General features: G+C 39.3%; 1 protein-coding gene across 2 annotated transcripts in view; it reads right to left on the bottom strand.

Annotated features, from left to right (window-relative positions):
• Window positions 1-893: 893 nt before the first annotated feature.
• Window positions 894-27,079, bottom strand: part of Ptar1 (protein prenyltransferase alpha subunit repeat containing 1) — a 37,858-nt gene continuing 11,672 nt past the window's right edge. For both annotated transcript variants that reach the window (XM_031389960.1, XM_031389961.1), the window contains exons 3-7: window positions 22,673-22,739; window positions 21,894-21,998; window positions 19,450-19,663; window positions 11,723-12,012; window positions 894-9,850 (exon numbers count right to left, since the gene is read on the bottom strand). In XM_031389960.1, the coding sequence (XP_031245820.1) occupies window positions 9,508-9,850; window positions 11,723-12,012; window positions 19,450-19,663; window positions 21,894-21,998; window positions 22,673-22,739 (1,019 nt within the window). In that variant the 3' untranslated portion in view covers window positions 894-9,507. The remainder of the gene's footprint in view (window positions 9,851-11,722; window positions 12,013-19,449; window positions 19,664-21,893; window positions 21,999-22,672; window positions 22,740-27,079) is intronic.

The raw sequence follows: 27,079 nt of genomic DNA, 5'->3' as shown, positions 1-27,079 counted from the left end.
ACAAAGAAAGTGCTGTGTCTGCCAAGGGCAGACCGACTGATTTAGCTGGCTGGTATGCCAGCCGTGTTACTAGTACTAACCATGCATTTGGAGAAGCATGCTGTTAAACAGTATGATTTTCCAGAGACATATTTTTCTAATACCAGTTTTACCATATATATATGTGTGTGTATATATATATATGTGTGTATATATATATATATATATATATATATATATATACATACATATACATACTATGGTAATATATATATACACATACTATGGTAATATATATATATATATATATATATACTGTCTATTAGTCTAAATTAACACTGTCTTTATTAAATTACTTTCTCTACCACATTAGTTATAACAAACACCCTGCTCTTTGGAATGATGCAAAAATAAACTGCACAGCCTGTTTCCTATACAAGTATGCATATATCATTGCTAATGTAACCTGTTTTTAACAAAGCCTTCTCCACAAACAACCTTCTGAAATCTGAGTGAAATCAATATTTACTTCACTGGATACTTTTCTGGGTCCATCTATAGGCTTCTTTATGAAGTGTTAAGTAGTTGCCATTTCTGGCTTACAACACACAGAGACAAGACATGGTGTAACATCTCACTTTATACCTTCAGTTGAATACATAAAAATAAAGTATATCTGGACATAATGACTTTTCTAAATCAATCTGTCACTTAATATATTTTAAAAACAATGCAATTTCTCTGAGTTTGATTTTTTAATGTTCTATGCTTTCTATATATATGATAATCAGTTGTCAGTTTTGTTCAGACAATAGTTCATCCACCTAACACAATCAACGCAGTCAGCTGGGCATCTTGACAGATGGCCGCAGCCAAGTTTAACATGCATGGAGATAAAACACACACAGAGCTTGTTTTGGGAGAGGTAATGTTTACTTAGACATCATCAAAGACAACACCGCTTCCATATTCTACAGAAATACAGTAATTTACAGCTGGTTTGGTACATGGCCACATGTTAAAAAAACAAGTCTAATGGGAAAAGAAATGGTTCAACTTATTTCTCTGCCATTTATAACAATTTAATAGGTACATCATTATGTTCTGGCAGACAGCTGCATAGATTAGAATTCTAGGGCTGCTGGTTAATATACATCATTATATAACAAGAATAATGGGAAACAAACAGATACGGATATGCAGTACACATGCAACTCAAGCTAGTGTGTTGAAGAAACAGGACAGACTTTAGTGAAAACTGAAGACTGTCACTGTCCCACCGTCAGTACTTTATGACAATCCCAGTGGTATTTTTGCATGGCACAGGATTTCTTCTTCAAATAATGCTTGGCAAATCCAATTTCTAGGACAAAATTAACTTAAAATAAAGGAAAACTTCATTAGCTTTCTTTCTAAACAACCTTTTAAGGACTGAAATTTTATGTCTATTTGTCACCTCCAAATTTAAACAGATTTATACTTTGTACCCTATAAATCTGCATTGCTACTGCAGCAGTCCCTGGCCACATGTGGAGCCTGAGGGCATGAACCATGGCTGCAGTGGAGGAGCGGCGTGAGCACAAACCACACACTGAATTGTGAAGACTAATATAAAGGGAAAAAAGGTGATAGTCGGCTCCTTAATTTTGTTACATTGATTATTGTTGAAAGAGTGTTTTACTAGATTAAGTTAAATAAGATATGTTATTAAAAGTTAATTATATGTCTTAAACATTGCTACTAGAAGATTGTAATACCTTTGGGGCTCACATTACATTTCCATTGAACACCCAGCTATAGACAATACATGATATCTTAATCTTAGAATTTACATTTAATCTTAACCAAAAGTCCAAGTCATAACCTTAGAATTTAGCATAATTTGATCATCCTGGGGTACTAAACCCCAAAATACCACATGTACTTTGCATATACCTTTTTACAAAAGTTTTTCTTATTCCCCTCCAGAATATACACTTTAGCTGTAAAGAATTCTTGAAATTTAAGCCTTTTAAAACTGTGGATTGCTATACATAAGAGCTAAAGGAACTTCAATATAGACTGTCACACGAGGCAAAGTGGTATCTATCAGTGAAGACAGCTGTTTCCAGTAAAACAAGCTAGTCACACTGATACTTAATGTCTAGGAGCTATCTTCCAGTGTACCATGATTACACTAATGTGTCCAATGCTAACTATAGCCCACTGAAGGCTCTTTTTGGAAAATCTACAAGCAATGTAAACTAACCCAGATGATGACTTCTGAGAGTAGAATATATAGTATCTAAGATCTTTCTCTTCAGTGAAAGTCCCCAATTTTATAATGTTAAACTAAGCAATAAACTAGCATCCAAAGACGTACATTTAGAACAAATCATTTCTGTACCTTTGAGAAGTCTTCCTCCTAGTTTTACAGCAGTATGTAAATACTTGGCATATTTAGACACCTCATGTTCTCTGTTTCTAGCTGAGAAACAGGAACGTGATCTAGTCTGCTGTGCACCCCATTACTCTCCTACAACAAAGTACAACAAAGACACAAAGCTGACTACAGCCAATACACGATCATGCATCAGCAAGCTCACCAGAAGGCAAAGCCTAATTACTCTTGCACTACATTTGGTTCCTCACAGTTCAGGTAGGAATGTCTGTTTGAAAACTGTCTAATCTTTTACATCAGGTCAACTCAGAATAGGTACCCAAACTAAACTACAATACCATTGATTAAAAAAAAAAAAATTATACGAAGTTACTCAGCCTGACTTCCCATGTTATCATTATCACCTTTAATACGATGCAAAGCAACTGAGAATTAGAGGGAAATGAAAAAGCTCTGCTCCAAAGTACTGGCTACGGAATACACAGAGAGCAGCATGGCTCTCCAGCTGCTGACATTTATTAAATGTGCCTCGTACAGGGAAATACTGCTTAAACTTTTTCCAACTCTTGTTTTCATGCCATGGTTCTATTAAATAATATCTTTAGTATGTTTCTAAATCCAGCCTAAACAAACAAGTGTGATAATTCATGTTATGTAATAACATATTTTACTGTGTAATATATCACACAGCAAATCTATTCCTCAGTGAAGAGATGGCAACAGTCTCCTTGGGGAGAGCTAGGTTAGTCTGATGTTAGAGCAAGCAATAGCTAAGTACTTACTGACCTGTTCATATCTGCACTCCATCTACACCACTTCTTTAACCAACAGAAAGCCACCTGCCTTAAATACATGACACTGGATGTGGGGACAAACGATTGTTTCTAGGGAAGTGTTGGAGTATCTTGTGAGTCAGCATTAGTACATATCCCTGTGGGGCATTGCACCAACCTCATGTGTATTATATGCATCACTTCATAAACATCAGCAGAGCTCGGTGCTTTTAGGGAAGTGATTGGTAGGCATAAAATGAAGACTGAATCCCTAACAAAATGGGAGAAAAACAGAATAGCATATAAACATGCAAAGCACCAAATACATAATCAGTTTTTACAAATATTTAAATAGGGCAAATGGACACATGTCAGTTTCCAACTTTACTGGAGGAGGTTGTCTGTCAAAAAAAATTGTCTTAAAATACTTTGACCAAATATGAAAATAAAAATTCATTGCATAAAATCTTTTGTGTAAAACAACTATGTAAGCCTGAGCTCTAGATCTTGTTAGATGTATGTTTGTACATACACACACACACACACACACACACACACACACACATTTAGATACTTAGAAAGAACCTCAACTTTGGTTGCAATGTTATACAATTGTGTATCTTGCCTTGTATATTTAAACATAATGTATCTTTCATACAAAACTGTGTAGTTCACCCAATGTGGACATGCTAAGATGGTGATGTGTTAACGACATTCCTTCTCCAGCACTCCCCAGCTCTCATTTGTTCATTTCCCACAATATGCACAGCACCATGTGATGCCCTGAACCTATCTGTCTTGCATCTTGCACTTGCAGAGAAAAAGAAGTCTTGGGAAGCAAAACAGCTGTCAGTTTTCAAAACAACAGTGACTATTCTCCTCAATATGATTTTCAAAGGCTGAGAACATCAACTGAAACAAAATGTAATCTCTTCCACTTCCCCACGTGGAACTCTTAACACAGAAATCCTTTTCATGGTAACATTTTTGATAACAGTCTCAATACAACTAGAGGACAAGCAGCAAGATGGTCCGTATTAGATTTTGCACACTAATAGCTTGTACTGTAATTAGCATGTTATGCCTTTTCTTTTTGGCCACAGAATATAAAATGTTGTCCTAAATTGATTAAATCTACAACAGACTGATAGCCGCCAGGGTGAGCTCTGTGGCTCCTGCTCTTGTTCAGAAAGCATGAACTATTACAGCTAACATCCTTTGCAGCACACTGCTTCTTCAGCATATCAACTTGACTGCCCTTTCTTTCTAGATCACCAGCCTCTAGTTGTTCTGTGGTGACAGGGATGGCCTGAGAGGGTGAAGACATTGGGAACCTGAGAATTCCCCTCCCACCTTAAAGCCACACAGGAGGCACTGGTTTCTACATCAATTATGAACTCAACAGAGAGATGTATTATTCAAAAATACTCTGCAAAGCCTTTGGAATATTTACCATATATTTTTAAGAAATCATAATGAAAACTATATGCTATCATGAACCATGACAGGCCTCCCCTCCCCTTCCACACATAAATTCATAAAACTTCAAATTTCATTTTAGTATTTACCTTTTCTTTTGGTATTAGCCAGTTCCATTTTTCCCCTTTTAACTATCCTACCCCCATGTCTGAATTTGGGAGGAAGGCATGTTCTGAGCATAAGGCAAAGGGTCACTTGGGTCACCCCTGCCCCTCAGTAGTGCATGGGGTGCATGCCTCTCTTCAAGCACAGGCTGTACAGCTTTTGTGTGTCTTCAATTATGCACACTCTGCCCTGTAATTATGATGCCTCCAAAACCCAAAATGTTAGCTATCAGAGAGACAGAGAATTAATTCTAACTCTTGGTATTCTTGGTAGAGGACATAAAAATTGACAAGTAATGAAACATAAATCAAAAGATGCTATCTTCTCCAGTCAGTATATCTCACTGTGATACAACAAGCTGAAAAAATTTCTACACTTTTTACTCCTTAAACACAAGAGTTGAGTTTAAGAACATCTTGTACCTACACACTGAAGTTAGAAAGGCACTCAAGTTAACACAATATACAGTTATTTTAAAGAAGACATTTTTCTTGCTCACTGCTTCTATGAAACTGAGTTTGCTGAAACTCTCCGGTACCCCAACATGCTCCTCTAATAAGCAAGAGCTCATTACAGACTGTGTGTGTCGGGGGTGGGGGAACAAACACATTGCTTGGGTTTGCAGTTTCATTTAAGACAAAGATCTTGTTTTTACAGTGTTAAAAAACTTTAGAATAAAGCATTTAAAAATTTTAAGGTAAAATTTTTGAGTAGGAAAATAACAGTAAGCTCAAAACGGTTTTTGGAGGAAGAAAAAGGGGACGGATTATTCACTATTCATTTTACAGCTGAATCTTCCCTAACTCAGGGAGCCAATTGAGATGATCCCTGGAGGTTCTACTCTGAAGTTGCATTTGCCCATGTCAGACACCATCTTGTGCTGAATAAGACAAAACTGCAGGACTGACAATTTGTACACAAACACAAACACATACACACACACACACACACACACACACACACACATAAACACACACACACAGTGTGAACTGAGAGGAGCTGAACATGACTGAAATAACATTGTCTACCACATATGCATTCTACAGACCACTGCACATAAACTCAAAAGCTTGCTTCTACATTGTATGTTACATAGCCCTTATTTGAAACTATAACTGGCTTCTGGTGATAATCTGTACACTTCTATGGCTGATAATAAATCTGAACTTGAGCCTCAGCACCAGCAAAAACAAAGAGAAAAATACTAATAACATGTTTAGCTTAAGTTAGAACTGTGCCATGTGAGTAAGAAAGGTGACAGAAGTCTGGGCCCAGAGCTTCTAAGAAGGTAGAAAACCCTTAGGCTCACAAAACAACACCCACAGGTTCAAGGAGTACCTACAAGGTCCACAGTTCAAGTTGGGGATCAGGATGACTCCTGTACAAATACACATCAACAAGTCTCTAAAGCCCAAGAATTATTTCAGCTGACCAAATGTGCCTCTGGTGCTGTATGCAAGATCTGCTCTCCAACACCATCTAGTGAAAGAAAACAATATTCCTATCAAGTGGATTTTATTGACTGAGAATTTTTAGTGTAGACAAAGAACAGCTAAGAGAATTCTAGAGCTCCACCTCACAGCTGAGCATTAACAAATCTAAACAAGATAATGAAGGTAGCAAATCTAAATCTCACTGATTTTACACATGGGAGCTCGCCTTAAGAATTACAGAGCTAGTCCACATCACTCACTTATAACTCATTAATTTCCTGATCATTATTCCATCATTTATGAACAAGAGCAATCTTTCCCTTCTTCAAAGAGCTAATTAATCATTAATAGATAGTTACTAAGTCCTTACAATATGCAAGGCAAATGATATAATCGGGCAACACAATTACCAACGTAGACAGACTTTAAAAACAAAGACAGGTAGGGCGGGGTTATGGTGAAGATCACGGATCTTACTGCTTGGTGTGTGTCAGTGGTTTTCTTGATCCACAGGAGTAAAATCAGATGCAAGGTGTCAATCAAACCATCTTTTCCTTTTAACAGCAAGATATATGTAGAAGAATATGACTAAACAATCCCCTAAATTAGACATATTTTTTTTTCTACTTTCATTTGGTCAAAGATACAGTAGCTTGCTAGTAAGGTTGAATACCAAACATTTAGGGAAAAGTTACAGGGAAATCGTAAGTCCTGTGAATGAATACTTGAAAATGCTAATTTCAGAAATAATGTAGCATACAAAAACCTACACAGAAACAGGATCTTTTCAATATTTGCATTTTTACTACCTACTTCCAACTTTACTAGGAAGATGCAACCACAGTATATTAGAGGACTCTACGGCTTTGGGAAGGCGTGGGCTGAGCCTTAGAAGAAGGCAGCTGACACCTAGATGATCAAGATGCTGAGTAGGAGATATAAAAAGGCATGAAGCACTATAAAAATTTAGCTGATGTTCATAAGGCATCGCCTATGCTCGTGTCCTGACACATACTATATCAAAGATAAGCCCTATTACTTGGGACACTAAAAAGGATGCTGAGAAGAAAAGGTAAGACTGAGTCAAGACAGGGTCCAGCCACAGGAGTTGCATGTCATTTGTGTCACTTCTCAATCTCAGAGGACCTACAAATCATGTAATGGTTTTCCCTATAGAGGTCCATGTAGAACCTGAGGTATTTAATGATTCAAAATATGCTTTGTATATAGAAGGCTGTGGAATTATGTTCACAATGGCAAGTATATTACCACCTAAATAATATAAGATAGTAAAAACAACTTTGCCCCAAGAGAGCAAGATCTATCCCCTGGGGCCAGTAGAAATCTTTTTCCTGGTTTCCTAAGTGTCACCCAAATCAGCAGTCTGCCACCTAATAAGACCATGATGCCCAAGTAAAAGTGTGTTTCTTTTCTCTTAATGCAGTATGCCTAACTCAACTCAAGTACAAGTGTCCACCAGAGCAAGGCAGAAGAGGCTTGCCTTTCCTTCTGTCCCTCAACCTGCAATGCATATAAGCAAGCATGAGAAAGGAGAACATGCCAGACATGACGGCTGGGCTTATTTCTGCAGTCATTGCTTGCATTTTGCACATATGCAGGACAAGAGACAGCTAGTGTTATGTCAATTTGACCCTAGCTAGGGTCATCTGAGACGTGAGAACCTCAATTGATAAAATGTTCCATAAGATCCTGCTGTAAACAGCCTATAGTGGATTGATTAGTGATTGATGACCGAGGGCCCAGATCAGTGTGAGTGATGCCACTCCTTGGGCTAGTGGTCCTGGGTCCCAACAAGAAAGTTGAATGAGCAAGCTGTAGAGCAAGCCAGTAAGCAGCACTCCTCCACAGCCACTGCATCAGCATCTGCCTACAGATTCCAGCCCTGCTTGAGTTATTTCCCTGAATTCCCTCAGTGATGGACTATTTGTTACCCGCAGGTATAAGCAAAATCAACTCTTTTCTCTCCAAGTTGCTTTTGGTCACGGCATTTCATTACAGCAAAAGAAACCCTAACCAAGACAACCATTAAAAGGAAATTTGAGAGGGGCACCTCTTACTCATACTTCTTGTGTTTATAGATAGGTCTTAAGCTATTATAACACTGATAATAGCTTCTGTAGGCATCCCTGAAAAAAGAACACGAGAGAAAAATATGGGTCAGTGAGTGATGGAAAGTATGGAATGGACTGGCAAGATAAAGAGAAGGCGTACACACAGAGGAATCACAGCTCATCTGAAGGGGTGGATGGAATAAGAAAGGAGCCTGGACCCATTCCCACCCAGCTTCTCAGCCTGAAGACCACAGCCCTTGGTATTGAGAGACAGCTCCAGGGTGGACTTTGGTACTTATCCCTGATGAATTTAGTATCAAAGAGCGCTGTTTCATTTTAAAAGTAAAAACTGAACTAAACGCTGAAAACTACTCTTCCTCCCTAGATTTTGCCAGTAAACCCTAACTAGCCACTTGACAAAAACTGCAGTTTATCCACTATGACCTCAGTAACTTACTTACTTATTTACTAATTTAAAAAAGCTTTACAGGACTACATTTCTATGTCCCACTTTCATAAGTGATTTTAGAAGGAAAAAATAGTAATAACTAAAAATGGCATTTGTGGGTTTTTTAAAAAAGAATTTATTTTATAAGGGCTGATTTGCTGTTTTGGCATATACCAAATATGAGGTAAAAACAATCTATCAAAACTAGTAATAAAAATAATTTTTCAGTACTACAATTACATAAACTCTTAAATTAGTTTAGTTTCTTTTAAATAATCATTTAAAAAATAGATTACATTGGAAGCATTTTTTTTTCTATATAAATTCCAACACTCCTGGCTTTGGTTCTGAGTGGATAACTGGAGAACATGCTTGAAAAAGAAGTGGCTGACATTCTCACATCCACCCATCTAGCCATTTTATTCTCAAAATTGCAATTAGAGCAAGTTCTGCATATGTATTAATATTCTTAAGCTGAACTGCAACATAAATTTTCAATTTTTAAAGAAACTATCTATGTAGCAACTGAACTGAGGTGAGTAAAGTATGTGAGCCAAGCTCAAGAGACAAACGAGAAGCCCGAGTGTGGACATAGAGAGCCATGGATCAACGAGGAAGAAAAGAATTAAGACGCTGTTTAGCATGAAGGAACTCTACAGTTACCTTATACCCAAAGGAATGCTGGCTCTTAACAAAATAAATAAAACAAAAGGTATCTTATAGACTTTTAAGCTATAGATGAAGAATACAGTTAGCCAGTCAGTTCATGCAACTATGGCATTGAGAAAGAAAAGCAATATTGCACTAAAGGGAATTCCTTAGGATGAATCCACCCCTTTCACTGACTCAGAGTCACCAGCCATTTCCTGTATGCATTGGCATACCTGGCTTGCTCTACATTCCGACAAGTGGACAATACTTGATCAATAAACCTGTGCTCCATCTCTAGGCCTAGGGAGTCTGGAGCTGGGGTCCGCTTCAGGCGCTTTGTTTCCTGGGAATAGCCTTGCTTGCTAGAGTCACTCAGTCCGTCCACTTCCATTGCCTGAGATTGTTGAGGGCTTGTAGGAATCTGGTGCAAGTCCTTCAAAGCCCCCCCAGAGGAGTCTGCAGGTGACAGGTGAGTCAAGCTGGGAGGAAGCCTGCCATTTAAGTGATGCTGAAGGTAGAAAACGTGCCGCCTGTGATGGGGTGGAGTGAGAGAAAGAAAATCATGACAAACCTCAAAATTCTCAGGAGAAAGGTGATTACTAATATACAGAATTAGCTCACACCCATTTCACAGTCCACAACTGCTTGGGAGAAAAGAAAGTGATGACAGAGATCTCAGGGTTTCACCCCTCATCCAGGCTCGTGCATGAGAAAACTGCATTGCTCTAAGGACTTTTCAATAAATGTTTATTTGGATCACATTGAGTTTTCAGTTCTGACTCTAACATGAATTAGAAATAGTCAAAGCTCAATATTCACCATAAATTATTATATAAAACAAAATACCAACTTGACTTAGAATCTTACAAGTATTTAAAAAACAAGGAACAGTAAACAGTCCCTCCAGACTACAGATGCAGTTCATACCTAGTCCTTTCTGAGGAGCTCTATTGCACTTGTTTGTTTATACATGAGCACATATGTGTGTGTGTGTGTGTGTGTGTGTGAGAGAGAGAGAGAGAGAGAGAGAGAGAGAGAGAGAGATGTGTGGATACAGAAGTCAGTTCTCTCTTTCCATCACGTTCTATGTTCTAAGTTCAAGGGATAGAACTTACGGTATCAGGCTAGTTGGCAAGTACCTTTACTCACTAAGTTGGCCCACCAGTCCCTAGTCTTTTTTTTAAAATTAGAATACACCCAAGGTGTCTTATTTAAGATTTCTTCTAAACTTCCACTTTAGTCTTACATATCAGTATTCAGCAGAGGTGTGCTGGGTTCTGAGCAAAGCACATAAAAGGTATTATTCCTATTTTCAATCGAGGAGGGGCCTGGAATTGCTTATTAAAATGAAAACTTGCTCTGTACAATATCAAACAGTTTTTCCAGGGTGCACATCTGCCACACAAACTACGACCTGACAAGTGACAGGTTCTAAGCTGTTACACTTCATCCTTCATTCAAGGGCTGAGGCCTTAAATATCAACATTTTAAGTCCCTGAGGCCTTGCTATTGTGATGAGGAGATACAGCACAACAGCAAAGTCTCTAAACAAGAGCCTCATGTCCTGTCTTTCTTAGACCATACAATCAGAATGCTTTGCTATGGAAAGAAAAGACCACTGTCTCCTCCTGACCGTTCTACAAAATGAGATAACTTCTGCCTTCTGAATGTACTTAATGTGGATTAGCAGCTAACAGACTGAGTATCCATGAGCAAGGTTAGGCTGGAGACAGGTGTGGGGACTCAGCTGACTTAGGAATGCAGTTCCCACAGGCCTTATCCCTGGCTAGCAAAGACAAGCCTTTTGCTTTACACTGAATCCTATGGCCTGAAGCAGACTTTGGACTTGTAAAGACTGAGATACTTCCAAATAAAGATCCAAATAACTGAAGCAATGCGCTAACTCAACTGGGCTTCATTCCAACATGAATTCTATAATATCAAATGTACTAAAAATCCAGGTTAATAAAGTTGCTGGCTTTCTATTTGTTATCATACTTAATTAAGTTGAAGATCATTAGAGTAGGGGCAAAGATAAAGCTTATCTTTTATCCCATAATCTAATCATTAGTTTCAATCTTACGTCAAAATGATCTGGAAGGTTTTTACTTTTCTTAAAAACACATGGTAGGTACCATTCTATCCATGATATCTTCAAAGAGTTATGAAACATTTTTAAGTTTTCTATTGTTTCTGTATTATGTTGGAAGTAACACAAGTCATTCTGTTGTGTAGTTAGGGTGAGAAACCTCCTATTAACAAGGACAATGGTGGTAAGATGATGAACAAAAGCCCTTCCTCACTCAGCCAGGAAAACTCCCCAGAAGTCAGATACCTCAGGCTCTGCAGTCTCATATGGACACACCCAGTAAATCACAAGAGATGGGTTTTCTCTTTCTTACCTGTGACACCAAAGGGTTTCATGTCCTGGATAGGAATCAATAAGATCTGTGCAGAATTCCACCTCTTCTTCTAGGAGCTGGGGAAGATTCACACTTGGCTCCTCTGTTGATGCTGCTGCTTCTTCATCTTTTGGCTCATTTTTCAAAGAGTTGTGCTGTGTTACAGCACTCTCTATAGTAGTCTGGCTAATCAACGACTTTAGCAAGAACTGGCGATAGTGAAATCCACTGTGGTCTGAGACATGCATGGACGCCCAGTGTTTCGTAGAAGATAGTTCATCAAGAAGAATCTTGTAGGAAGAAAAAGGGAAGTGAGAAGAACACTCACAAAGGTTTTTCCTTTTTCATCAACATTGTACAAAATCCTGCATAATGTTCTCTTGGATGCAGAATGCAGCTAACCAGCTAACTTCCCTCTTACTTTATAAAGCAAAAAAGGATTTTTTTTTTTTTTTTTTGAGCACAGAGTTTACAGACTCGCTATTCTTCCCCTTCATCTTACCACACTGTGGATAACCATCACCACCATCACTACCACCCAAAGCCAGAAACAAACAAGAACAAAAATTAATGAACTTTTAGGGTATTTATTTACATGTAATACTGTTGTAGAAGGCAAAATACACAATATAAATTCAGAGGTGGTTTTGATTCTTATTACATTTAATACTTCTTATATTCAACTTGTACAAATATACACTATGCTTTCAGAAAGAGACTCTAAGTAACTACTTCTCACAATAAATGCTATAAAGGCAGACACTGTTTGGTCCCACCTTTTAATTCTAAAGGGAAGCACAAACAATAGAACTGCCTAGAGTTCACAACTGTCACAGTTTGCCTCAAACTCCTCTCAATGGCAATAATGAACCCGTGAGATCCAATTCAGTTCTAAAGTATTTAAAACATTGTATTACAAAGCAATACATTACATGAATGCTATGAGTTTGGACAACATTTGTGAAGAAGTATGGCTTAGACTGGTCTGAACAAGTAGCTGATAAAACGCCTGACATTTTCCATGAGGAGTTGGTTTTCCTTGTTGTTTACTGTTTGTTCTTATTTTATTTTGTTATGCTTTGAGACAGGATCTCACCCTGTGGCTTAGACTTCTGGAGCTCACTGTGTAGCCCAGAATGGCCCCAGACCTGTAGGGTCCTCTTTCCTCAGCTTCATAAGTGGAGATAGCTGAGACAGCTGAGAGCCATCACGGTACTCAGGTAAGCTAAGGGAAGGATCCCACACCCTTGAGCAGAGACCAGTGTAGACAATACAATCCCAAATAGCTTGACCGGCTTCAGGGTTCCAGGCAAGGGTTTTCTGGTACTGGCTGATCCTCTTCCCACCTTTCCCTTGTAACCTCCACAGTACTTGTACATTTTCACGTAAACAACAGTTGCAAGTGTCTTATCACTGAATTGTAAGGATGTTTCATTTTTAATATAACAACAAATTGGTACAGGTATTTATCCAGTCCAGTTGATGTTTCCATTCTCTTCTGGTTATTAGTATCAGAGTAGATTATAAAGACTTGATGAATGAGTGGGAAGTTTAATGAAGCCAGGGGCAAGTATAAAAGACTAGGGGGCCTATATGGGCAAAGTATACATTTAAATGTTTTTCATATCTTCTTTAAGGGCTTTTTTGTTTGTTTGTTTGTTTGTTTTTTAATTTTACTTTTGTTGAGACAGGACCAGTCTGGTGACATAGTCTAGGCTGGCCTATAGTACAATCTTTCTGCCTTAGCCTTTGAGGGCTGGATCCTTAAGTTCTGATGGATTCAATCACTGCTACTACATTCATTTACAAAGCTATAGCTGACAAGTCTCCAAGAAAAACATTTGGCAAACCTACAACCATTTCTACTTGAGCCTCTAACTGAAAAGTGTCATTAAGGCTATTACGTTTAAGAATCAGCCCACTGTCTATAGGACAGTTAGTCGTCTTTAGGAGCTTTTTTCTTTTAGTGTGGCTTCTCAATATAGACTGATAATACCACAGCTATCTAAACTGAATGCATTTAACATGAAAAACTTTTAGATTTTTTCGGACAAGATATTTTTCTATTTTAAAAAAAGATTTAATTTATTGTTTAATTTTGAGGCAAATACAACACACAGATGAAAGCTTTTCAATAAAACCAATTTAGTTATTTTAAAAATATTCTTAAATGGGTTGGGGAGATGACTCAGTTGGTGAAGTACTTGCTACATAAGCATGAAGACCTGAGTATAGACCCCCTTGTCAGGGAGATAAAGGCAGGAGGATCACAGAGGTTTGTTGACCAGTTAAGACTAGACACTTCAGGTCCAGCATGAGACTTATCTCAAAAAGGTGGGAGCTGCGCACATGTCTCAATGGAAAAGCATTTGTTCCATGAGCATGATGATCTGAGTTCAAATTGTTTAGATGTCCAGTGTCTGTGGAGAAAGTTGCATAAGCCTGTAATAGGTAGATGCCAAGAGATCACTGGCTGGCCAGCTAGCAGGAAGGGTGAGTTTCTGGTCCAGTGAGAAATCCTGTAGCAAGGTAATTAAGAGAAAGAGCAATAGACAAAGCTGCTTGCCTGTTTGCTCTGGTGCACACCAGCATGCATGCATATAACATGGCAAGGGGGGGGGAATTGAGGGGATGGTAGAAAGACCCCCAAATCATTCTCTGGCCTCTACATACACACGTATGCATAAATATGTCCTAGCTTAAGACTTCTTAAGGAAACAAAACCTATGCTATTCTTTCTCTATGTATAAGGATGCATATTAAGTCATAAAACAAACCAGAAATTTCAGAGCATTTTCTTATTTTAGGGTTTTTTTTTTTAACTAGAATAAAATGATATATAGGCAATGATTTAAAAACAAAGGCAGTATTACTTTTAGATGACTTTAAAAACACAGAGGAATGGCTTCAATGTTAGGTGCTTACAAGATGAGTGCCTTTGTAGAATATACCTTAAATGTCCCAACTCTTTTCCAACTTCCATGTGAAAAGAAGACTACATCAACACAGCAGCAGGCTATAGAACAGAAGAGTTGATAGGTCTAGAAGGAAGTATGACAACCCCCATGCCAGCACTCAGATGCTTTTCTAGAAACTTTTCCACTCATTACAGAAGTGATTATTCTGGTTAGGTTTTTTTGTCAATGTGATACAAAACAGAGTCATTTAAGAAGAATGAATCTTAATTAAGAATATTCCTCCATAACACTGGCCCATAGACAAGTGAGGTACTTGTCTTGATGATTGATGTCCCAATCATCCCATGGGCAGCAGTACCACCTTTGAGCAAGTGGTCCTGGATGGTTTAAGAAAACAGGCTGAGTAGCAGTGTTCCTCCACAGCCTCTGCCTGTGTTCCTGTCCTGACTTCATTTGGTGATAGAATATGACCTGAGAGTTTTAAGATGAAATAAACTGAACTTTAACTAAGACAGTGGTAAAAAAAAAAAATGATCATTATAGAAACAGTAATGATAAGGCAGAATTTAAAAAAAAACACACTGCACATTAATTCACTGATTCTATTCTGCTTAAATTTTAAGTGTGTTAGTGATGGCTAATATTCACTGTAGCTGAATCTACAATCATGTGGAATAGACTTCTGGGTATTTCTACAATGATTTAACCAAGGGCTGACCCATCCTCAATGCTGAGAAGCGGCATTCACCTTGCTCTATTGCTGACTGAGGACTCAATGTGGCTAGCTGCCTCATGCTCCTTCTGCCATGACGGACAATGTCCCCTCAAAAAATCTAAGTCAAAACCCTCCTCCTACATGTTTCTTCTTGTAGGTGTTTGGTCACAGTAACAAAAGAGTAGGACACTGCTACTGAAATGAACATTCTGCAACAGCACCTTTCACTGTCACCCAGCAGTTCATCCTCAAGATGAGCATTTGACTACTCCCTTATTTCTACTCATATCTGAGAAATCATGTATATATCTAATCTCCTATTCAGAAAGATAAATTGTACAGCCTTAAGAGGGCACGATATAATATTTGTCATTAGTCTTATAAAGTTGTCTTTATTGCCAGGGTCTGCCCTAGCACCAGTACTTTGAGGAAGGCAGCAATGGGGTATGGAGTCTGTGGAGAGGCCGAAGTTTATTTATCTTTGGCAATTCTTCTGTCTACAACTCTCTGCTATTCTAAGACCAGTGGACAATGCTTTTGCATTAGTTCACTTTGCCACTCTTTGTTGGTCTTCATTGGGCTTTGCCTATGCTGGTCTTTGCTGACTACACTCTTAAATTGGTTCACCTTGCTTTCTTTGCTAATCTTTGTTGCCATGTCTTGGTATAGAGAAACACATTAAAGAACATCTGGTGTTATTCCAGCTGCTTCATGTAGCTTCCATGGATCCATGTGCTAATTAGTAAAGCCTCCAGTTTCTTCTGGATGAGCTGCTGCTGATCTGTGTTTGGTGAAAAGACTGGACTGCCACTGCTGATTTGTGTATGGTGTTTTGCTAGTGGACTGGACTCCTGACAAAGAAGACTGGAATCATTCCAAAGAACTATTTCTAAACTGGTACACAACCTCTGTGGGTTTTTTTTGTTGTTGTTGTTTTTGTTTTTGTTTTTTAATTTTTACTGTCCCTTCAGTTTTTTTTTTAAACTTTTATTGCATATGATGAGAAAAGTTATATGATTTCAATTTATCTGAATTTGTTAACACAACCTCTGTTTCTTATTAACCTTTCTATTCCCCTACTTTGGGTAGGTGGTAGGCTAGAAGGGAGGCTGGAGTATTAAAGAAGCATAATTAAAGTAGGTTTTGAAAAATCTAAGCCTACAAGTAATTATTAAAAATGTGTACACTTGTGATATACAATGTAATCATAAGCGTATATATTTTGAGGGATTATAAAAACAGACTTATCATTTTTTTCATGAGACTATTTAACCTGCAGCAAGCTTTAGCTATATACCTAAGATACTATTCTTTAAAATGTATTGATTTTTGTGTCTGAGTGTTTTGTTTGCATGTATCGTGTACCTGACGAGGTCAGAAGAGGGTGTCAGATCCCTAAGAACTGGTGTTAAAGGCAGTTATGAGCCACCATGTGGACACTGAGAAACAAACTCCAGTCCTCTGCTAGAGCTGGGAGTAAGTGCTCTTAACCCCTGAGTGATCCACTAAGCAATCACTTTGTGCCCTACCATGATATTATAATTCCAGACACTAAGCTGTATGAGGTTTTTAGGGCTTAATCATTCCACCTAAGTAAATTCTCCTTTCTTTATCACTTCCTCAACTCTTCCAACTATCATTCTACTTGGTTTCCAATGAATTTAAGCTTTTTTAGATTCCACATAAAAGTGAGATTATACAACATTTACATGGTTTATTTTTACCTAGCATACCATCCTCCAGGTCTCTATTTTCTTCTCAGATTTAAAAACTCTATTTTTGTCCTTTGTTTGTAAATGTCTATATCTTTATTTTGCACTTCTAGTGTTCAAGTCTGGTGTTGTAGTACTCAGCTACATCTTCTCTAATCTACTCACTTCTAGTTTGATATGATATTTCACTAAATTGCCCATCCACGGTGGCTCTGAGTTCACTATGTAGCCCTGATTCCATTCCCCTTGTGGTCCTCCTGCCTCCTATTTGAGTAGCTGTGATTCCAAGCGTGTACCACCACACTCAGACTGAAATGCACTTCTCAGTTGGTCTTACTTTTGCTAACTACTACTTCTCAGAGATAAAGCACAAAGCCCAGAGGCTTAGAACAACAGAAACAGGCTTTAAACAATTTCAGTACATTTTACTGAAATAAACAAAGAGCAAGCAATGCTGGTGGAGCGGTGTCAGCGATGGGAAGCATAGCAAAGTCCTCCTGAAGACAGCTCAAGGACCGGACAAGATGTGAGTACCAACGTGGATCCAGGGAGCTGAGTCCAAATCTAATCAGTGAGCTATATATTCAACATAAGATGGTCTCAAATAACCAAGAATTTCTCCTTGGTGCATTGATGTTATGAGAATGTGCCCTGAAAGGGTCCAGGACGAGCAGGCAAGTTTCCCGTCACATTTCAACTCACTGCCTTTCAGTCCCAATTCACCCCCAGACCCTATCCCACTATCAGGCTACAGAGCAGAGGTAAGAAACTGCGGTAATCAGTATCCCTAACATTAACCACATGACCTGAACATCTATACTCTCAGCAGCTGTTTCTATTGAATCATTTCTGGTGCTTCCGACTGGACTCAAGAGCTCCCCAGACTCTCCAAGAGTTACGCTTCTTTCTAAATGTTGGTTGGCTCTCTCAAATAGAGTTCATCTGGTAGACAGTACCAGTCTAGTACCAGCAGCTGGGAATGATAGTACAGAAGTATTTCTCGTGATAAACTTCACTAAGCTGATGGAAGCCGCTGCAGCTCATTTTACCTAATCTTTTTATTGGTAGGAGAACAGAGAAAGAAACCTGAGTGAAAGAAACCCAGAATGCTCAGCACACTAACTCAGGCAATCCTCACACTAACATCAAGATAAGCAGTAGTCTTCATTTTAAAAATAAAATCTCAAAGGATTACTTTCCAATGTAGGGGTCAATATGAAGCAGGCTGATGCAACACTAAGTGTGTCTGCCCTGTCTGCTCCTTTGGGTAGTTCCCTCCTGAAACTCACAGCCAAGGACAGAGATGGAGAGGTCTACTCTGCTCTGTTGGTTTAAATTCCCTTGGAAGTAAAAACCATATTTATGCTGAAAGACTAGGAAATGAGGAAATGGGAACTTGGAAGAGAGACCATAGCTGGTGAACCACAACTACAGGAAGCTCTCTTGGAGCACACTGACCTTCAACATCACCTCTTTCAATTGCCCCAACTCTGAGAAGCTTTTAGAAAAGAACCCTATATTGTTATGGAATCCTAACACCATAAACAACAAAGGAAAAATGGAGATGATTTTGTAACAACAACAACAACAAAAAAAAAAAAAAAAAAAAAAAAAAAAAAAAACAAAAAAAACAAAGGAACATATGTGACTGATAAGTACCAAACGTTCCAAATGATCCAAGTATAGTTAAGTCGAAGCCTCAAAATTCTCCAGAAACATCCATCTCCCCATTTCTTCTTTTTTTTTTTTCTTTTTTCTTTTTTGTTCCAAGACAGGGTTTTTGTGTAGCCCTGGCTGTCCTCGAACTCAGAAATCTGCCTGCCTCTGCCTCCCAAGTGCTGGGAATAAAGGCATGCACCACCACTGCCCAGCCTATCTCCCCATTTCTAAAGAGAAAAAAAACCAAATGCGGTGTGAGAGCCACACCGGAGAACACCGTTCTGTATGGCTGTCACCTGACTCTGATACCACAGGCCTGCAGAGGCCTGGGGACCCAGGTGACTTATAGGCTTTTTTCCAAGTCTGTCCTGCTCTCCTTTCCTTTCTGAGAGCGAAGATATGAATATGAATCTGCTATTTCAGCTCATTGTCATGTGTCCAGAGAATACCATGAGATAATTTCAATTCTCAGTAGTTTAATAATCTTAGTGAGTTGTATTGGGTTCTTTATGCCTTTGGTCTACCAACATAATTCCTTTACCAGTGTCTCAAGCTGTGCCAGTGGGAGACGCAAACCCTTCTGTAATTATAAGGATTTCTCTGGAAACCACAACTGCCTTGATCCTCTGGGGCTGCTGGAACATTACTCTCAGGGATAAATGACTACAAAGATTTAAAGGTGGATGGACGGCATTGGCTATGGAGAATAAATAATAGTCCTACCTTCAGATCCAGCTTGGCCACGTTCTGTAAAACCCAGATGCGATGGGACCAGGCATTATAGTTACTGGGATATCTCCCTGCTGCTTCACTGCAGACTTCCATCTCTTCCTGTATTATTCGCTGTGTCCTCTCTGCAGGAACTGCACCTGAGCCTCCTTTGGCCACAGAGGAAGGCAGGGATGTTTCCTGACTTAGCTGCTGCAGCACCCAGCGCCTGTTAATATAACATGGGGGCAAGAAGAGGGAAGAACACTGGTGAGAAAGGAAAACAATTATTTTCCTTGTTCTTAGCTTCCATGTACAGGTAATACAAAAATAATCTATAAGCTCGGATATGGGGATATCAAGGGGCTGCTGCTACGGTGCTCTGGAAAGTAAAATTAACAGTGTGGGCCAGAAGGGGGACATGAGAATGACAAGACAGGGAAAGGAAACTTCTAAAACTTAAAATCTGTCAAAAAGAAGTCATCAGTTCCAAAATGCCAACTTCCAAACTCTACTTGACCAAGAAATACAGAAGGAGCCAGTGTGCCTGCATATGTGTGTGTGTGTGTGTGTGTGTGTGTGTGTGTGTGTGTGTGTGTGTGTGTGTGTGTGTGTGGCTGGGCACAGGGTTGAGGGCATAGTGAGGAGGCAGCTAACTCATGTGTCAGTATGTGTGCGTGTCTCTCCTGCATTTGTTTGCAAACAAAGGGCTCTGTTTTGATAGCTTTCATTAAGCAAAATTTCTATATTTCAGCATTACATGTGGAAAAAATAAAATATATTGAAGCATCAAGGTTTGCAATCCTTAACCACAGATTTTCCTTTTGTCTGTCTATTTTGCACCAGCATACATTTCAGTCAAAAGCAACAGAAAAGGTTTCAAACCAGTTTATAATCCTATGGAAGCATACTTTCAGATTGAAAATTTTCAAACCCATAGGTACAAAAAACCAAGTAAAAAATTTCATTTCACTGTTAAACAATGAAGTTTCACAACAGATCTCCTCCCCAATAATGGAGATGTGTATTTAATAGTTTCCTTCTAGCACCAGCCTCTTCCTCACCTCTCCACCTCAACACTAGCACAAGGCTCTCTGAGGCATACCATGCCAATTTTTGGTAAGGAAGAAAATACAACTAATTGTGGTATGGTAAGAGCCTACTCACAATGCTAGCCCAAGGTTACAGCCCTGATACTTCAAGCCTGCCCAAGAACCCAACAGTGTTCATGACAGAAATGTCTGAGGTGTAAGGAGGACAAACCGACTGAGAATAACTTCTGCAATGCAGCAGGCCACACTAATGTTCCTTAGCGAAGGGAGAGGAGTTACGTGAGACCTCAGAAAGCATGTTTCCCAACAGCAGAACTTTCAGTCTGTCCTTGTATTCTGGCTGTCTCAGATTCCCACCCTAAAGATGTTCTTCACATTTATGTTTTTAATAGCTCTTCACCTAGTTCAAACATCAATCACCTCAGTTACCTTTAGCTTCTTTAAACTTTATTTGTATTCATCTCAACCACTAGACAGACCACCATGCTTACTAGGAACACAAGCTTATAGGGGGTTGGTCTGTTGCTGGATATACAAATCCTAAATTCTAAAATCTAAAGATCTGGTTGCCATCCAGATGGGGCATATCCTCACATACAGTGGCCTTTGTTGTGCAGACGGGGTACAACCTCACAATGGCCTTTGTTGTACAGATGAGGCACATCCTCACATACAGTGGCCTTTGTTGTATAGACCTTGCTACGGTGAATACAAGGCTAGAGCCTGTGACTGGGCAGCAGTGAGAGGCTGGACTGAAATCAAGTGAGGGGTCCTGGGAGAGACCATGGGGAGAAGGAGAAAGAAGACAGAGGGAACAGGTTTCCATTAGACGGAATGGGCCAGGTGCATGTGGCTGAGAGAAATGCCCCCTTAGGACAGACTGATGGAGCAAAGCAGCCAGGACAAAGCTCAAACAGTAAGTAACAAGAGGCCTACGGTTTGGCTACAGGTGAGAACAGCATAGAATCTGCCAAATCTAGGCTTACAGCTTATAAATAAAATAGCAGGATTTTGTGTCTTCTGTACGAACTAGCTAGAATATCTAATTCACTTACACAAGCACATGTATTATGGTGAAGTATCTAGACGTAATCTCCGAGACTGTTACAGATGGCTGAGAGCAGCCGGCATTAGTGGGCGTTTACTATGTGCCAGGCACTGGAGCAGTGCTTGGATGCAGGATTTCAGAAGCATTGAACTATGAAGTCTATGAGACAGGTGTAAGTATTGCTCATGTTTTGTGAATATGAAGACTCAGACTTGGAAGGACTTGCCGCCATGGGCACTCAGGTAACAAGTGATAATTCTTAGAATCAAATGTATGCAATGTGACTTTAGAATTCAAATTCTGAACAAACACATAACCGTGTTTCACACTGGACAGGAATACAAAACAATCAACCACACCTGTGAATCCATGTCTCTGGACTCTTAGGAAACTTAGTTAAGGCCAATTTTCCCAGATGTAGATCCTTAATTGGACTTAAAGTGCCAGAGAGGATGAGCTCTTTCCTGTAACAAAAAGAAAACTATTACTTTTCTATTCAAGCATTCCTTATTGCTTTTAATAAAATTCATGATGAATCACCAAGAACAGACAACAAAAAAGAAAGGCCGAGGAAATGGTTCAGTCATCCTGAGAGACTGTGAGGGCTTGAGTTTGATCTTCAGAACCTACATACAGACCAGGTGCCACAGCAGAAGCCTGGAATCCCAAGGGCTAGGAGGTAGGGAGGATTGGGGGCTATGTCTCAGATCAGCCCATAGGCATCATCTGCAACACAATAGATATGCAAATCCCTAGGTCTCATCCCAGAGAAACTAAACCAGAAATGGTATGAGTGAACCATATTAAAGTTTAAAAATTATCGCTTCCAAGTTTATTATCATGTTGAGTAGTTTCTTGTCAACTTGGCAAAAACTAGGGTCATCTGGGAAGAGGAATCTCAAGTGAGTACGTCAGCATTAAACTGGTCGACGGGCAAGTCTTTGGGGCATTTTCTTGATTAACGATTGATATGGGAGGGCCCATGGAGATATTATAAAGAATTTGTCTAAGAAGTAAACACAGGATGCTATGCACAATTGGTTTATATTTCATTTTTCAAGCAGCTGAAACTCACAGGGTTATATGTCTTCAGAAATCTGGACAAACTTCATTTTAGCATTGAAAGAAAATAACATACCTCACATTCCATGCAGTGGTGAAGTCTGGGTTGAGAAGTAGCAGGGTGCAGGTGACATCTATCAGTTCTGAAATAAAGAGAGAGATATAAGCACACAGTCCTGGCCATCAGACCCTTTCAAGGGTCCTCTTCACTCTTCCATTACAACCTATATCTCAGGTCATATGAACTTTATGACAGACATACTTTTGTAAGATGTCAGGGGCATGACTATCAGACTCAAGAATTTCTTTTTTTTTTCTTTTTTTTTTTTTTTTTTTTTTTTTTTTGGTTTTTTCCGAGACAGGGTTTCTCTGTGTAGCTCTGGCTGTCCTGGAACTCAACTCTGTAGACCAGGCTGGCCTCGAACTCAGAAATCCGCCTGCCTCTGCCTCCCAAGTGCTGGGATTAAAGGCGTGCGCCACCACCACCCGGCTATTTTCTTTTATTTGTGATGTGTATAATTCTTTTAAAAGTTAACAAGTTTACAATATGCCCAAAAGGAATAATTCATCTTCTATTCTTTTAGTAGACCTGGCAATAATCTAATTTACACTACATAACAATTTTGAAACCACCATTCCTTTAATTCCACCAAATATCTCAAACACTAATTTTCAAAGAGAAGTGAGGAAAAAAAAAATCACTCATAATCTAATTTACATTCTTCTGCAAAAAAATTCCTTCTACACATTTTACATAGTAATAGCAATGATAAAAGTACAGTAATCATTTAAAAAATACTTTTAATGGTCTGTTTTCTTTGGATATATTTCCTGAAAGAGAATCACCACAGCAAAACAATACAAAAATCAATGTGACTCCTACTGTGTTACAGATTGTCCTCTAAATGGACTGTGACTATTTTATATTGCTAGAGAGTGATGTGACTACTTTTGTCCCGATTCTAACCTATTATATTTTAAAACATCAATGTGATGGCTTAAAAGAAAAATGACACTCTACTATGTTTTAATCTTACACGTTTAACCTTCAGCTGTACATCACTTTTCCTTTTTGTTTACTATTTGTAGTTCATTGAGGACATGCTATTCATAGACACTAGATATTTTTTCATGGTCTTAACAAGATGTTCATGGATACAAGTAAACTCCATAAGCCTGCTTTTAAAAGAACAAAATTGGCCAATTTTGGACATTTTGTTGTTTCTAAAATTGAAGATCACTTTAGAATTCTATTGTTAATCTAGAGGCATAACAATAGAGTAGGTAAGGACAATTAAACGCCAAGTGTATACAATACAGAAGTCGCTGATGCACTTTATGTGGCCCTGCTGGGAGCAGCACAGTCTAAAGCTGTAATCAAACACATTAGTTCACTGCAGCCTCACAGTCGTGAGCCAAGCTACTTTTGTTCAACTTTACAGAAGAAACATGAAGCTTACGGAGTTCTTAAAGATTATTTTATGTATATGGATATATTGTCTACATTATGTATCATCTATAAATGTATGTATGCATGTGTGCCTAGTGCCAGCAGAGGTCATTGGGAGCCATGGAGTTGGAGTTATAGACAGTTGTGAGCCACCATGTAGGTGTAAGGAACTGAACCCAGGTCCTATGTTAGAGCAGCCAGTGATCTTAATGCACTTAGGCATCTCTCCTGCCCTGAGATTTAGAGTTTTCATCAATTAGTTTGTGATAAGCTTAACCCTGACACTTTGGCATGTCACTTGTACTGCAATTAAAATACCTGTCTATGATAGATAAATAAAATGTTCTCAATGCTTAGTAAAGGATAAACTTCAAACATAAGAGCAAACACTTAAGTATCTCATACAACCACTTAAAAATGGTCCAGTTAACTATTAATTATTCTCACATGATGTCAATGAAAAGTTGACAGTTGCAGGGCACCTGTAATTCTATTGGCACAGATCACTCTGGACACTCAAACCTTGAGAAGCTGTAACTGTGACTTGTGACCCACATTTCCCCATTGCAAGTTCCTACATGCAAGCATGCTGGACAAATAAACACAATCTAATTCATCTCCATTTTCTTTCATTTTTAATAGTTTTTGATAGTTTAATGTTTACCAAGGAAACTAATATGATGTTCTATATCACTATTAACTCAGTTTCACAAATATTCTAAGTATCAACAATGAGTAAAGATTAAACAGAACCACTTAAAGAATGGGCATAATTCTAATAAGACCTGATTTTACCCTTCATAAGGTTATCTTCTTGCTGGGAAGAGCAAACAGAGGACATATACTACATTTGGGCCTTCCAAAAAAGCTATGCCTAATTCTATTTTTTTAACATAATATTTTTCTTGATTCTTTGGAAATTTCACATCATGCATACCTATCACACTCATTTTCCAGTCTTTCCATATCTGTTCCCTACCCTTGTGACCTCTCCCATAAAAAAGAAAATAAAAATTAAAAAGTACAAAAGAAAGAAAAGAAAGAAGGAAGAAAAGAAGGAAGAAAGAAAGGAAGAAAGAAAGAAAGAAAGAAAGGAAGGAAGGAAGGAAGGAAGGAAGGAAGGAAGAAAGAGAGAGAGAAGGAAAGGAAGAGAACAAGTCTATTTCGTGTTATCTAAGTACTTACTCACTGGAGCACGGCCAAACTCTTAGTGGCCAGCCCCTTAAATAGATCTGAGACCTTCCTCCCACACCTCCACCAGAAGCTATCAATTGTGAAGAGCTGCTCTTCAGCATCCCTATCACACTTTTTTAAGAGTTCTCTTTGATGGCTTATTGTTTAGGATGGCACTATGGGGATAAAGGTTAGGGATGAGGTAGAGGTCACCACAGCCTTTAGTGTCCTTCTTTCTCAACTATGTATCTGCAGTCATTGATATCATCACAAAAGTAGCTTCTTAGCTCCTTACAGTCAGCAGGAGCACGGATCATGAGCTTCTACATGGTTTCTGGTGATAGCACAGATTGCAAACTTAGGCCCCAGCTGTAGTAGAACTATGATCCCAGACCAGGCCCTCAGAGGCAGCCCAGACCCTGGGCACCACCATGGCCTCAGGTGGCAGCACAGAACACAGACATACACAGGGCCTTTGGTGGTAACACAGGCCATGGACATCAACACCAACCCAGGCTGCTACTAGTAGGACCTTGGACCCAGACGTGGCCCTCAGTGGCAGCATGACCCTGGGTATCACCATGGCCTTGGGTGGCAGCACAGGCCGCTCACATCAGCCTGGTCCTCACCACAGCACACACACTACTCAGATTTTTCATCTTTCCCATCTCTCCATCACATATTTGTTCATCACAGTGGTGGAGGTGGATGAGGGGCTGGCTTCTGCCCTGACTAGTTCTTACTAGTGTACCTGTGGGGACTATGAATGAGTGCAATGGAAAAAGCACTGCAGACTGAAGAAAGTATGGGAAAGGACTACATGGGTAAGGACTTACTATGGGTAAGGTCAAAGGACTACAGAGCACAGACAACTACAGCAAAAAGAGGCAAATCAGGTTACACCTAAACTGGCTCAAACCTTAACCTGAAAAAGCAGTTATCAGTATCCGGTATCAGCATGCACTTATGGCACATGGAAAAGTTTCTAGGTCATAGGGAAGCTGTGGAGTTTCTTTGATGTCTGCAATTGTTCCAAAAGCTGTTTGCTCTGAGTACACTGGCTCTTGGTCCCTGTGATTCCTTCTACATAACAGAAAATGCACCAGAGTTACTTTTGTTTGTGTGTTTTATGCAACTCCTTCTCCCTCCAAGTGAGAGAGAAATGTCTGTACAGCAGCACAGGCAGAGCTAATGAACATACTGAATATAAAGATTTCAGTATTCATGCTGCTCTTTACAGCCAGTGGGAGCACGGATCATGGCCCATGAAGCCATGTTGATATCCATGGGCCATGCTGCAGCAGGGGGCCATACTGATCTGAGCAGCCTGTATCTCCACCTGAGGCCATGGTGATGTTCGTGATCTGCCTCCGAGGGCCTTGTCTGGGCCCATGTTCATGGTCTGTGCTGTCACCAGAAACCATAAAGTGAACAGCAAAGTCCCCATGCTTCAGCGAGAGGTTTGGAAGAAGGCTCATCAATGTAGTGCTTCCTCTGCTAGTGAGTGCAGCTGCTGATCACAACCCTGCTTCACCCCTCATGGGGAGCTCTGGGCAAAACAAACACATAAGTAAAGCACTTAAGCTCACTGTGCTTTATCTTCTAAATGAAGTTCACAACAGAACTACCTCATAGAAGTGTTGAATGATTAAAACCATGAAGTGTCAGTACTATTGTGTTTTAATAAAGAGAGAAGTAATATGTTTGGTGGAGGTGCGGTAATGTGTGGGGAAGGGGGTGCCTCTGTGGACCCATGCATCTCCTCCCCCTGAGGAATCAGCCACAGGAAGATGGTATAGTATAGAATAGAGTTATTCTCAGCATGGGGAAGGATAGGAGAGACAGAGAAAGGCAGGGAGG

The sequence above is a fragment of the Mastomys coucha genome, unplaced genomic scaffold (genome assembly GCF_008632895.1).
Source record: "Mastomys coucha isolate ucsf_1 unplaced genomic scaffold, UCSF_Mcou_1 pScaffold21, whole genome shotgun sequence".
Lineage (NCBI taxonomy): Eukaryota > Metazoa > Chordata > Mammalia > Rodentia > Muridae > Mastomys > Mastomys coucha.
The sequence above is the reverse complement of the archived record's forward strand: the minus strand, read 5'-3'. Positions and strand labels throughout refer to the sequence as shown.